General features: G+C 57.3%; 1 protein-coding gene across 1 annotated transcript in view; it reads left to right on the forward strand.

The window, feature by feature from the left end:
- The window catches only part of znf341 (zinc finger protein 341), a 68,314-nt gene that overhangs the window by 27,496 nt on the left and 27,483 nt on the right, over positions 1–13,335 (forward strand). The window contains 3 exon segments of the mRNA XM_072515286.1: positions 5,750–5,801; positions 5,804–5,925; positions 7,055–7,234. Of these exon segments, the coding sequence (XP_072371387.1) occupies positions 5,750–5,801; positions 5,804–5,925; positions 7,055–7,234 (354 nt within the window).

Raw genomic sequence — 13,335 nt, forward strand, 5'->3', positions numbered from 1 at the left:
CCGAGGGTCCAGTACTGAGGGAGTGCCACACTGTCAGAGGGTCATCACTGAGGGAGCGCCGCAATGTCAGAGGGTCAGTACTGAGGGAGTGCTGCACTGTCAGAGGGTCAGTACTGAGGGAGTGCCACGCTGTCAGAAGGTCAGTACTGAGGGAGTGCTGCACTGTCAGAGGGTCAGTACTGAGGGAGTGCTGCACTGTCAGAGGGTCAGTACTGAGGGAGTGCTGCACTGTCAGAGGGTCAGTACTGAGGGAGTGCCGCACTGTCAGAGGGTCAGTACTGATGGAGCGCTGCACTGACAAAAGGGTCAGTGCTGAGGGAGCGCTGCACTGACAGAGGGTCAGTACTGAGGGAGTGCCACACTGTCAGAGGGTCAGTACTGAGGGAGTGCCGCACTGTCAGAGGGTCAGTACTGAGGGAGTGCCACACTGTCAGAAGGTCAGTACTGAGGGAGTGCTGCACTGTCAGAGGGTCAGTACTGAGGGAGTGCTGCACTGTCAGAGGGTCAGTACTGAGGAAGTGCCACACTGTCCGAGGGTCAGTACTGAGGGAGTGCCGCACTGTCAGAGGGTGGTCTCTGGCAGGACATAAGGTACGAATCCCGCTGGGGATTGGACAATCCACCCAGACATGGAAAATGTTTTAGTGCCGGGGAGATTCTGTGGGACAAGCAAAATGTGATGAGGCTGGATTGGGATGCCCCGATCTCAGAATGACCCTCCAGCTGCCCCCCCTTTCCAAATCGCTGGGTCGTGTCACAAGTGTTTTCTCTGTAGCCTTGAAACCGTTAAACTCTTTCCTAGCATATCAATTTCAAAGATCTGTTTGATGAAGGTAAGGTCTTCCCTTTCATGTGTTGGGAACTTTTGAAGTGCTTTTTTCGCAGTCAATTTCATTCCGCTTTCGCTTTTTCAAGTCTCTGGGCATGCTGAGAACCCTAAAGCTTTGAACTGCATTGTTTACATTCAGTTCCACGGATCCAGTACTTTTTACAAGCCTCCTGATTGACAGGTCCCGGCTTTTTTTAAAGGATGGATTTGCTTTGATTCTGTAGGTCTTCTTGGTCCATTAACTCTGAAGTGCTTCCTGTTTTGTGCAGGTGTTCTTTTTAACCATAGTTTTTTCTGAAGAGGCTGTTCCTTTGTTCTGAAGAGATTCCTAGAAAGGGCAGATGCTCTGAGCGCTGCCCCTTGACCAGGTTGGGTTGTGGTTTGCCTCCTCCCAGGGCCATATTGAGAAAGAGAGCAAGCAGGTTCCCCAGGAATATTTATTACTCAACAAACATCTCAAAAACAGATGGTCTGCCCATTGTCCCTCATTTGTTTTTACTGAGCGAGTTGCCAAGATCTGGAAGGTGCTGTCTGGAAGGGCAGTGGAAGCAGATTCAATAGGAATTTCATAACAGGAACTTAAATACTGCCAGGACAGTGAATTTACAGAGACGCCCAGAGAGCTGCCACAGACACACTTGGTCTGATTGGCCGCCTTCTGTGCCGTATCCTTCTGTGGTCATAAGACATAGCAGAATGAGGCCATTTGGCCATCGAGTCTGCTTCGCCATTCAACCATGGCTGATATTGTTTCCCACCCCCATTCTCCTGCCTTCTCCTCATAAACCCAGATTTCCTCATTAATTACTGGGATCTTGCTGTGTGCAAGAGTCCGCTGAGTTTCCTCTATTACAAACAGTGGCTTAAAAACACTTTGTGATGCTGGGGTGAGACAGATTTTCCTCAGTTAGTTGTACTGAGTTTGAGTTGGGTGTGGGGGAGGGGTGTGTGTGGGGATGTGTGGGGGTGGGGGAGGATTTGAGGCAGGTGTGGGCGGATTCGAGAGGAGGTGTGTGGGAGGGGTTTGAGGTGGGTGTGGGTGGGGGTGTGTGTGGGGGGGGTGATTTGAGGCAGGTGTGGGCGGATTCGAGAGGAGGGTGTGTGGGAGGGGTTTGAGGTGGGTGTGGGAGGGGTTTGAGGTGGGTGTGGGGGGGTTTGAGGCGGGTGGGGGGGGATTTGAGGCAGGTGTGGGCGGATTCGAGAGGAGGGTGTGTGCGGGGTTTGAGGTGGGTGTGGGGGGGTTTGAGGCGGGTGTGGGGGGGGATTTGAGGCAGGTGTGGGCGGATTCGAGAGGAGGGTGTGTGGGAGGGGTTTGAGGTGGGTGTGGGGGGGGTTTGAGGCGGGTGTGGAGGGGGGGCGGTGTGGGGGGGGGATTTGAGGCAGGTGTGGGCGGATTCGAGAGGAGGGTGTGTGGGAGGGGTTTGAGGTGATGTGGGGGGTTTGAGGCGGGTGTGGGGGGGGTGTGGGGGGGGATTTGAGGCAGGTGTGGGCGGATTCGAGAGGAGGGTGTGTGGGAGGGGTTTGAGGTGGGTGTGGGGGGGGTGGGGGGGGATTTGAGGCAGGTGTGGGCGGATTCGAGAGGAGGTGTGTGGGAGGGGTTTGAGGTGGGTGTGGGGGGGTTTGAGGCGGGTGTGGGGGGGGGATGTGAGGCAGGTGTGGGCGGATTCGAGAGGAGGGTGTGGGAGGGGTTTGAGGTGGGTGTGGGAGGGGTTTGAGGCGGGTGTGGGGGGGATTTGAGGCAGGTGTGGGCGGATTCGAGAGGAGGGTATGTGGGCGGGGTTTGAGGTGGGTGTGGGGGGGTTTGAGGCGGGTGTGGGGGGGGTGGGGGGGGATTTGAGGCAGGTGTGGGCGGATTCGAGAGGAGGGTGTGTGGGAGGGGTTGAGGTGGGTGTGGGAGGGGTTTGAGGTGGGTGTGGGAGGGGTTTGAGGTGGGTGTGGGGGGGGTTTGAGGCGGGTGTGGGGGGGGGATTTGAGGCAGGTGTGGGCGGATTCGAGAGGAGGGTGTGGGAGGGGTTTGAGGTGGGTGTGGGAGGGGTTTGAGGCGGGTGTGGGGGGGGGGGATTTGAGGCAGGTGTGGGCGGATTTGAGATGAGGGTGTGTGGGAGGGCTTTGAGGTGGGTGTGGGAGGGGTTTGAGGTGGGTGTGGGGGGGGGGTTTGATAGAAACCTACTCTGTTACAGGTAATAAAAAAGTTAAGGGAAGAAATGATTTAGCGCCATTAAAATCAGATAATAAACCAGGACAGCAGAAGATGCAGAGACCCGGTTCAATTCCCGTACCAGCCTCCCCGAGCAGGCGCCGGAGTGTGGCGACTAGGGGCTTTTCACAGTAACTTCATTGAAGCCTAACTTGTGACAATAAGTGATTTTCATTTCATTTCATTTCATCCCAGTTCCAGAGAACAAGGTGGGAAACAGGCGGTTTGAACCAGATAGACGTTTTCCCGTGGCATATAATCTCTTGAAAACTTGATTGACAGGCATTTGGGTCAATTATATTACTAATAATTATTTAAACCCGATCACGGGGAGAAAGAGGACGGATCTAAAAGATTATGATTTCCTTAAGAGACCAGGAGAAACCTTCAGCTCTCTCTCGAAATTCATCCCAACTTAACCTTCAGAAAAACCTATTTCTACTTTGCTTCACAAACAGCTATTACGTGTGTCCCAGTTTTGTATCGTTTATTTTGCAAACGGAATTGTATCTCAAATCCGACTCCATCGTCTGGATTTGCATTGAACAAACAAACTTTTTCGATTCTGTATTGGTATGAAATTTGACTTGATCAATAGACTTTGAAACTGACATAAAGAAAGATACTTGACTGTCCCTCAAGAAGCACAGCCTCGAGTTCTGTATGATGGATGTATCAGAGCGGCGACACGTTAATATAGTAACAAAACTACTGAGCCATCAGGGGTTGAGGCAGGTGTGTGGGGGAGTTTGAGGAGGGTGGAGGGTGGGGGGATTTGAGGAGGGTGGGTGGGGGTTGAGGCGGGTGGGGGGGTTTGGGGTGGTTGGGTTTGAGGAGGGTGGAGGTTTGAGGAGGATGGGAAGTTTTGAGGAGGGTGGGGGGTTTGAGGAGGGTGGGGGGGGTTTGAGGAGGGTGGGGGGGGTTTGAGGAGGGTGGGGGGGGTTTGAGGAGGGTGGGGGGGTTTGAGGAGGGTGGGAGGGGGTTGAGGAGGGTGGGGGGTTTGAGGAGGGTGGGAGGGTTTGAGGAGGGTGGGAGGGTTTGAGGAGGGTGGGAGGGTTTGAGGGTGGGGGGTTTGAGGAGGGTGGGAGGGTTTGAGGTGGGTGGGGGTTGAGGTGGGTGGGGGGGTTTGAGGCGGGTGGGGGGGGGTTTGAGGAGGGTGGGGGTTTTGAGGAGGGTGGGGGGTTTGAGGAGGGTGGAGGGTTTGAGGAGGGTGGAGGGTTTGAGGAGGGTGGGGGGTTGAGGAGAGTGGAGGGTTTGAGGAGGGTGGGGGGTTTGAGGAGGGTGAGGGTTTTGAGGAGGGTGGGGGTTTTGAGGTGGTTGGGAGGGTTTGAGGTGGTTGGGAGGGTTTGAGGTGGTTGGGAGGGTTTGAGGTGGGTGGGGGGGTTTGGGGTGGGGGTGTTTGAGGCGGGTGGGGGTGTTTGAGGAGGGTTTGGGGTGGGTGGTTTGGGTGGAGGGTGGGGGGGTTTGGGGTGTGTGGGGGGTTTGAGGTGGGTGGGGGGGTTTGAGGTGGGTGGGGGGTTTGGGGTGGGTGGGTTTGGGTGGAGGGTGGGGGGGTTTGGGGTGGGTGGGGGGGTTTGAGGCGGGTGGGGGGGTTTGAGGCGGGTGGGGGGGTTTGAGGCGGGTGGGGGGTGTTTGAGGCGGGTGGGGTGTTTGAGGCGGGTGGGGGTGTTTGAGGAGGGTGGGTGGTTTGGGTGGAGGGTGGGGGGGTTTGAGGAGGGTGGGAGGGTTTGAGGTGGGTGGGGGGTTGAGGTGGGTGGGGGGTTTGAGGCGGGTGGGGGGGGGTTTGAGGAGGGTGGGGGTTTTGAGGAGGGTGGGGGTTTTGAGGAGGGTGGGGGGTTTGAGGAGGGTGGGAGGGTTTGAGGAGGGTGGGAGGGTTTGAGGAGGGTGGGGGGGTTTGAGGAGAGTGGAGGGTTTGAGGAGGGTGGGGGGTTTGAGGACGGTGAGGGTTTTGAGGAGGGTGGGGGTTTTGAGGTGGTTGGGAGGGTTTGAGGTGGTTGGGAGGGTTTGAGGGTTGGTTGGGAGGGTTTGAGGTGGGTGGGGGGTTTGGGGTGGGGTTGTTTGAGGCGGGTGGGGTGTTTGAGGAGGGTTTGGGGTGGGTGGGTTTGGGTGGAGGGTGGGGGGGTTTGGGGTGTGTGGGGGGTTTGAGGTGGGTGGGGGGGTTTGAGGTGGGTGGGGGGTTTGGGGTGGGGGGTGGGTTTGGGTGGAGGGTGGGGGGGTTTGGGGTGGGTGGGGGGGTTTGAGGCGGGTGGGGGGGTTTGAGGCGGGTGGGGGTGTTTGAGGCGGGTGGGGGTGTTTGAGGCGGGTGGGGGTGTTTGAGGAGGGTGGGTGGGTTTGGGTGGAGGGTGGGGGGGTTTGGGGTGGGGGTGTTTGAGGCGGGTGGGGGTGTTTGAGGAGGGTGGGGGGTTTGGGGTGGGGGGTTTGAGGTGGGTGGGGGGGTTGAGGTGGGTGGGAGGGTTTGAGGTGGGTGGGAGGTTTGAGGTGGGTGGGAGGGTTTGACGTGGGTTGGGGGGGTTGAGGCGGGCGGGGGTGTTTGGGGTGGGGGTGTTTGAGGAGGGTGGGGGGTTTGGGGTGGGTGGGTTTGGGTGGAGGGTGTGGTGTGTTGTGAGGTTCTCTGTTTGAGAGCTCGGTAATGTTGCCCCCATGATCCTGTTTCTGTGACATTCCTGATGGATCAGTATCCCAGAATACTAATGAGATTTCTCCTGTCTTTCTTCTCCTCCCAGCAGGTCTCCACGTACATCACCGTCCCTCACTCGCCGCTCACACAGGCCCTGGTTCAGGGAATATCATCGTCAGTGATGACGTGCTGATGTCGGCTATGTCAGCATTCACTTCTCTCGATCAGAACATGACAGCGATGCAGCCCCCCGTGCAGCCCCCTGTGCAGCCCCCAGTGCAGGTTCGTACCAAGGACTCCCACACCAACGGGAGGGGACGGGGGTCATTCCGGGAATGAACCTCCTCAATTGGGCAACAGTTAATGGTGTTGGTTACCGATCACTGCGTGGGAGGGAATGTTGGAGATTTGCTCAAAAGTATCAGGGGTCTGGGTCAAAAGACCCCCCCCCCCCCCCCCCCCCCCCCCCGAGACAGACCTGGGGGTGGGGCGGGCGGTGGTGAGCGAGAGAGGGAGACGGGGCGAGGGTAGGAGGGAATGAGACACGAGAGAGGGAGAGACGGGGGAGGGAAGGAGAGAGGGAGAGAGAGAGAAACGAGGGGAGAAGGAGGTAGAGACGAGGGGAGAAGGAGGGAGAGAGATGAGGACAGATGATGAGAGAGAGAGGGGGAGAAGGAGAGAGAGAAAGATGAGGAGAAGGAGAGAGAGAAGACGGGGGGGGGAGGGGTGCGGGGAGAAGGCGAGAGAAAAACGGAAGAGAAGAGAGAAGGAAAGAGAGAAAGATGAGGGTCGGAGAGAGAGAGACGGGGAGGATAGAGGAAGACGGAAGAGAAGGAGAGAGAGAAAGGCGGGAGAGAAGGATTGAGAGAGAGAGTGAGCGGAGGGTGGGAGAGAGAGAGGGACCAGTCTGTGGTTGCAGGGAGCCCTGGTCAAGTTGGATCCCTGCTGCATTCCCGCCTTTGAGGAAATTTCCTGGGACAGACTGGGATTGGCTACCTTCTCCACGGAACCGGGTAGCCAATTTATCCAATTATGGCCAGCTCAGGGCCATTTGGAGGCACTGCTGATGTTTGACTGAGGTGTGAAGCTGTCAGCTCAGTTGACACAGTCTCTCGGCAGTGGGCCAGGTGATCATTGAAGCCTGAGGCTCCAGGCCTCAGCGACAGGGCCGCAGGGATGAAAGGCCTCAGCCCTATAAGTCAATGTCCCGAGACGGGGAGGGGTCTCTGTGATTGTTGTACTCGAATCAATAGACATTGATCTCCCTGATTAATGAACAACTTCATTGTCGTTGGGAATCCAGTCAGGCTTTTTAATCGTCCGTCGGAGTCGGGGAGAGGTTTTCTCAGCTGCGTTATTTCCTAAAAATAATCAACTATTTTCCCACTGTGTTTTTAACCCTATTCTGCAGAGCAGTCACAGTATGCACCCCGGAGCCTCGTACATCCCCCCTCCCCCCACCCTGACCCCACAGGTACAGTCGAGCACCAACGGGAACACTGTGGTGCAGGTGTACAGCACGCTGACCCCAATGAATGGGAACACGTCCGAGGGCCAGTCGCTGGCAATGCACAACTACCAGCAGATCCAGGTACTGGGCCAGCGGGGGGATAGTGGCTGGACTGGCACTGCCAACTGGAATTATTGCAGAGTGCTGGGGACCTGGGAAGGTGGGAGATGGCGGAGAATCCATTGGGATTTTACAGAAGGAGGCCATTCAGCTCAGGATGCCTGTGCTAGCCCAAGTGGTCACATATACTCCTCCTTCCCCATAGCTCTGGTTTTGGAGTTTTCATCCAATTCCGTTGTGATAATTATCAGCCTGGGGGCGGCGCGGTGGCACAGTGGTTAGCACTTCTGCCTCACAGTGCCAGGCACCCGGTTGGGTCACTGTATGTGCGGAGCCTGCATGTTCTCCCCGTGTGTGCGTGGATTTCCCCCGGGTGCTCCGGTTTCCTCCCACAGTCCAAAGATGTGTGGGTTAGGTGGGGTGACGGAGGTAGGGTGGGGGGTGGGCCCAGATAGAGTGCTTTTCCAGAGGATCAGTGCAGAACTGATGGACCGAATGGCCTCCTTCTGCACTGTAGAAATTCTGTGATTCTATGGTGTGTTTGAGTCATTAAACAATGAGAATTGGTCTGTCAACAAGCGAGCTGCTCAGGTATTGAACCTCAGTGATCCACTATCTCTGAATCTCCCTGACTAAATCCCACTGCCCGCTCTCTCCCAGTCCCTGACTAAATACCACTGCCCTGCTCTCCCAGTATCTCTGACTAAATCCCACTGCCCCGCTCTCCCCGCTCTCTCCCAGTCCCTCTGACTAAATCCCACTGCCCCGCTATCCCCCGCTCTCTCCCAGTCTCTCTGACTAAATCCACTGACCCGCTCCCTCCCAGTCTCCCTGTCTAAATCCCCACTGCCCCGCTCCCTCCCAGTCTCCCTGACTAAATCCCACTGCCCTGCTCTCTCCCAGTCCCTCTGACTAAATCCCACTGCCCCGCTCTCTCCCAGTCCCTGACAAAATCCCACTGCCCCGCTCTCTCCCAGTCTCCCTGACTAAATCCCACTGCCCTGCTCTCTCCCAGTCCCTCTGACTAAATCCCACTGCCCCGCTCTCTCCCAGTTTCTGACTAAATCCCACTGCCCCGCTCTCTCCCAGTCCTCTGACTAAATCCACTGCCCTGCTCTCTCCCAGTCTAAATCCCACTGCCCGCTCTCTCCAGTCTCCCTGACTAAATCCCACTGTCCCGCTCTCTCCCAGTCTAAATCCCACTGCCCCGCTCTCTCCCAGTCTCCCTGACTAAATCCCACTGCCCCGCTCTCTCCCAATCTCCCTGACTAAATCCCACTGTCCCGCTCTCTCCAGTCTAAATCCCACTGCCCTGCTCTCTCCCAGTCCCTCTGACTAAATCCCACTGTCCCGCTCTCTCCCAGTCTCCCTAACTAAATCCCACTGTCCCACTCTCTCCAGTCTAAATCCCACTGCCCGCTCTCTCCCAGTCTCCCTGACGAAATCCCACTGCCCCGCGCTCTCCCAGTCTCTCTGACTAAATCCCACTGCCCGCTCTCTCCCAGTCCTGACTAAATCCCACTGCCCGCTCTCTCCCAGACCGTCTGACTAAATCCACTGCCCCGCTCTCTCCCAGTCTCCCTGACTAAATCCCACTGCCCGCTCTCTCCCAGTCCTTGACTAAATCCACTGCCCCGCTCTCTCCCAGCCTCCCTGACTAAATCCCACTGCCCCGCTCTCTCCCAGCCTCCCTGACTAAATCCCACTGCCCCGCTCTCTCCCAGTCCTTGACTAAATCCCACTGCCCCGCTCTCTCCCAGTCCCTCTGACTAAATCCCACTGCCCCGGTCTCTCCATTCTCCCTGACTAAATTCCACTGTCCCGCTCTCTCCCAGTCTAAATCCCACTGCCCGCTCTCTCCCAGTCTCCCTGACTAAATCCCAGTGCCCCGCTCTCTCCCAATCTCCCTGACTAAATCCCACTGTCCTGCTCTCTCCCAGTCTAAATCCCACTGCCCTGCTCTCTCCCAGTCTCCCTGACTAAATCCCAGTGCCCGCTCTCTCCCAATCTCCCTGACCTAAATCCACTGCCCGCTCTCTCCCAGTCCCTGACTAAATCCCACTGCCCGCTCTCTCCAGACCGTCTGACTAAATCCCACTGCCCCGCTCTCTCCCAGTCTCCCTGACTAAATCCCACTGCCCCGCTCTCTCCCAGTCCTTGACTAAATCCCACTGCCCCGCTCTCTCCCAGCCTCCCTGACTAAATCCCACTGCCCGCTCTCTCCAGCCTCCCTGACTAAATCCCACTGCCCCGCTCTCTCCCAGTCCTTGACTAAATCCCACTGCCCCGCTCTCTCCCAGTCCCTCTGACTAAATCCCACTGCCCCGGTCTCTCCCATTCTCCCTGACTAAATTCCACTGTCCCGCTCTCTCCCAGTCTAAATCCCACTGCCCGCTCTCTCCCAGTCTCCCTGACGAAATCCCACTGCCCGCTCTCTCCCAGTCTCCCTGACTAAATCCCACTGCCCGCTCTCTCCCAGTCTCCCTGACTAAATCCCAGTGCCCCGCTCTCTCCCAATCTCCCTGACTAAATCCCACTGTCTGCTCTCTCCCAGTCTAAATCCCACTGCCCTGCTCTCTCCCAGTCTCCCTGACTAAATCCCAGTGCCCCGCTCTCTCCAATCTCCCTGACTAAATCCCACTGTCCTGCTCTCTCCCAGTCTAAATCCCACTGCCCTGCTCTCTCCCAGTCCCTCTAGCTAAATCCCACTGTCCCGCTCTCTCACAGTCTCCCTGATTAAATCCCACTGTCCCGCTCTCTCCCAGTCTAAGTCCCACTGCCTCTCTCTCTCCCAGTCCCTGACTAAATCCCACTGCCCTGCTCTCTCCCAGTCTCTCTGACTAAATCCCACTGCCCCGCTCTCTCCAGTCCCTGACTAAATCCCACTGCCCCGCTCTCTCCCAGTCCATCTGACTAAATCCCACTGCCCCCGCTCTCTCCCAGTCCCTGACTAAATCCCACTGCCCCGCTCCCTCCCAGCCTCACTGACTAAATCCCACTGTCCCACTCTCTGCCAGTCCCTGACTAAATCCCACTGCCCGCTCTCTCCCAATTTCTGACTAAATCCCACTGCCCAGCTCTCTCCCTGTCCCTGACTAAATCCCACTGCCCTGCACTCTCCCAGTCTCCCTGACTAAATCCCACTGTCCCACTCTCTCCCAGTCTCCCTGACTAAATCCCACTGCCAGCTCCCTCCCAGTCTCCTGACTAAATCCCACTGCCCGCTCTCTCCCAATTTCTGACTAAATCCCACTGCCCAGCTCTCTCCCTGTCCCTGACTGAATCCCACTGCCCCGCTCTCTCCCAGTCCCTCTGACTAAATCCCACTGCCCCGCTCTCTCCCAGTCCCTCTGACTAAATCCCATTGCCCCGCTCTCTCCCAGTCTGCCTGACTAAATCCCACTGCCAGCTCCCTCCAGTCTCCCTGACTAAATCCCACTGCCCGCTCTCTCCAGTCTCCCTGACTAAATCCCACTGCCCCGCTCTCTCCCAGTCCCTCTGACTAAATCCCACTGTCCCGCTCTCTCCCAGTCCCTCTGACTAAATCCCACTGCCCCGATCCCTCCCAGTCCCTGACTAAATCCACTGCCAGCTCCCTCCCAGTCTCCCTGACTAAATCCCACTGCCCCGCTCTCTCCCAGTCCCTCTGACTAAATCCCACTGTCCCACTCTCTCCCAGTTTCTGACTAAATCCCATTGCCCGCTCTCTCCCAGTCTCCCTGACTAAATCCCCACTGCCCCGCTCTCTCCCATTCTCCCTGACTAAATCCCACTGTCCCACTCTCTCCCAGTTTCTGACTAAATCCCATTGCCCCACTCTCTCCAGTCCCTCTGACTAAATCCCACTGCCCGCTCTCTCCCAGTCTCCTGACTAAATCCCATTGCCCCGCTCTCTCCCAGTCTCCCTGACTAAATCCCACTGCCCCGCTCCCTCCCAGTCCCTCTGACTAAATCCCACTGCCCCGCTCCCTCCCAGTCCCTGACTAAAACTCACTGCCCACTCTCTCTCAGTCCCTCTGACTAAATCCCACTGCCCCGCTCTCTCCCAGTCTCCCTGACTAAATCCCACTGACCCGCTCTCTCCAAGTCTCTCTGACTAAATCCCACTGCCCCGCTCTCTCCCACTCTCCCTGTGTAAATCCCACTTGCCTCGCTCTCTCCAGTCCCTGACTAAATCCCACTGCCCCGCTCTCTCCCAGTCCCTGACTAAATCCACTGCCCCGCTCTCTCCCAGACTCCCTGACTAAATCCCACTGCCCCGCTCTCTTCCTGTCCCTGACTAAATCCCACTGCCCCGCTCTCTTCCTGTCCCTGACTAAATCCCACTGCCCCGCTCTCTCCCAGTCCCTGACTAAATCCCACTGCCCCGCTCTCTTCCCAGTCCCTCTGACTAAATCCCACTGTCCACTCTCTCCCAGTTTCTGACTAAATCCCATTGCCCCGCTCTCTCCCAGTCTCCCTGACTAAATCCCACTGCCCCGCTCCCTCCCAGTCCCTCTGACTAAATCCCACTGCCCCACTCTCTCCCAGTCCCTGACTAAAACTCACTGCCCCGCTCTCTCCCAGTCCCTGACTAAATCCCACTGCCCCGCTCTCTCCCAGTCTAAACCCCACTGACCCGCTCTATCCCAGTCCCACTGACTGAATCCCACTGCCCTGCTCTCTCCCAGTCCCTCTGACTAAATCCCACTGCCCCGCTCTCTCCCAGTCTTCCTGACTAAATCCCACTGCCCCGCTCTCTCCCAGTCCCTCTGACTAAATCCCACTGACCCGCTCTCTCCCAGTCTCCCTGTCTAAATTCCACTACCCGCTCTCTCCCAGTCCCTGACTAAATCCCACCGCCCGCTCTCTCCCAGTTCCTCTGACTAAATCCCACTGCCCCGCTCTCTCCCAGTTTCTGACTATATCCCACTGCCCCGCTCTCTCCCAGTGCCTCTGACTAAATCCCACTGCCCTGCTCTCTCCCATTCTCCCTGACTAAATCCCACTGTCCCGCTCTCTCCCAGTCTAAATGCCACTGCCCGCTCTCTCCCAGTCCCTCTGACTAAATCCCACTGTCTCGCTCTCTCCCAGTCTCCCTGACTAAATCCACTGCCCCGCTCTCTCCCAGTCACCCTAACTAAATCCCACTGCCCGCTCTCTCCCAGTTTCTGACTAAATCCCACTGCCCGCTCTCTCCCAGTTTCTGACTAAATCCCACTGCCCGCTCTCTCCCAGTCACCCTAGGGCAGCACGGTAGCCTTGTGGATAGCACAATTGCTTCACAGCTCCAGGGTCCCAGGTTCGATTCCAGCTTGGGTCACTGTCTGTGCGGAGTCTGCACATCCTCCCCGTGTGTGCGTGGGTTTCCTCCGGGTGCTCCGGTTTCCTCCCACAGTCCAAAGATGTGCAGGTTAGGTGGATTGGCCATGATAAATTGCCTTAGTGTTCAAAATTGCCCTTAGTGTTGGGCGGGGTTACTGGGTTATGGGGATAGGGTGGCGGTGTTGACCTTGGGTACGGTGCTCTTTCCAAGAGCCGGTGCAGACTCGATGGGCCGAATGGCCTCCTTCTGCACTGTAAATTCTATGACCCTGACTAAATCCCACTGCCCCGCTCTCTCCAGGTCTCCCTGACTAAATCCCACTGCCCCGCTCTCTCCCAGTTTCTGACTAAATCCCACTGCCCCTCTCTCTCCCAGTCCCTCTGACTAAATCCCACTGCCCCGCTCTCTCCAAGTCTCTCTGACTAAATCCCACTGCCCTGCTCTCTCCCAGTCCCTGACTAAATCCCCCTGCCCCGATCTCTCCCACTCTCCCTGTGTAAATCCCACTGCCTTGCTCTCTCCCAGTCCCTGACTAAATCCTACTGACCCGCTCTCTCCCAGTCCCTCTGACTGAATCCCACTGCCCCGCTCTCTCCCAGTCCCTCTGACTAAATCCCACTGACCGCTCTCTCCCAGTTCCTCTGACTAAATCCCACTGCCCCGCTCTCTCCCAGTCTCTCTGACTAAATCCCACTGCCCCGCTCTCTCCCAGTCCCTCTGACTAAATCCCACTGCCCCGCTCTCTCCCAGTCCCTCTGACTAAATCCCACTGACCGCTCTCTCCCAGTCCCTCTGACTAAATCCCACTGCCCCGCTC

This window comes from Scyliorhinus torazame, chromosome 8 (assembly GCF_047496885.1).
Source record: "Scyliorhinus torazame isolate Kashiwa2021f chromosome 8, sScyTor2.1, whole genome shotgun sequence".
Lineage (NCBI taxonomy): Eukaryota > Metazoa > Chordata > Chondrichthyes > Carcharhiniformes > Scyliorhinidae > Scyliorhinus > Scyliorhinus torazame.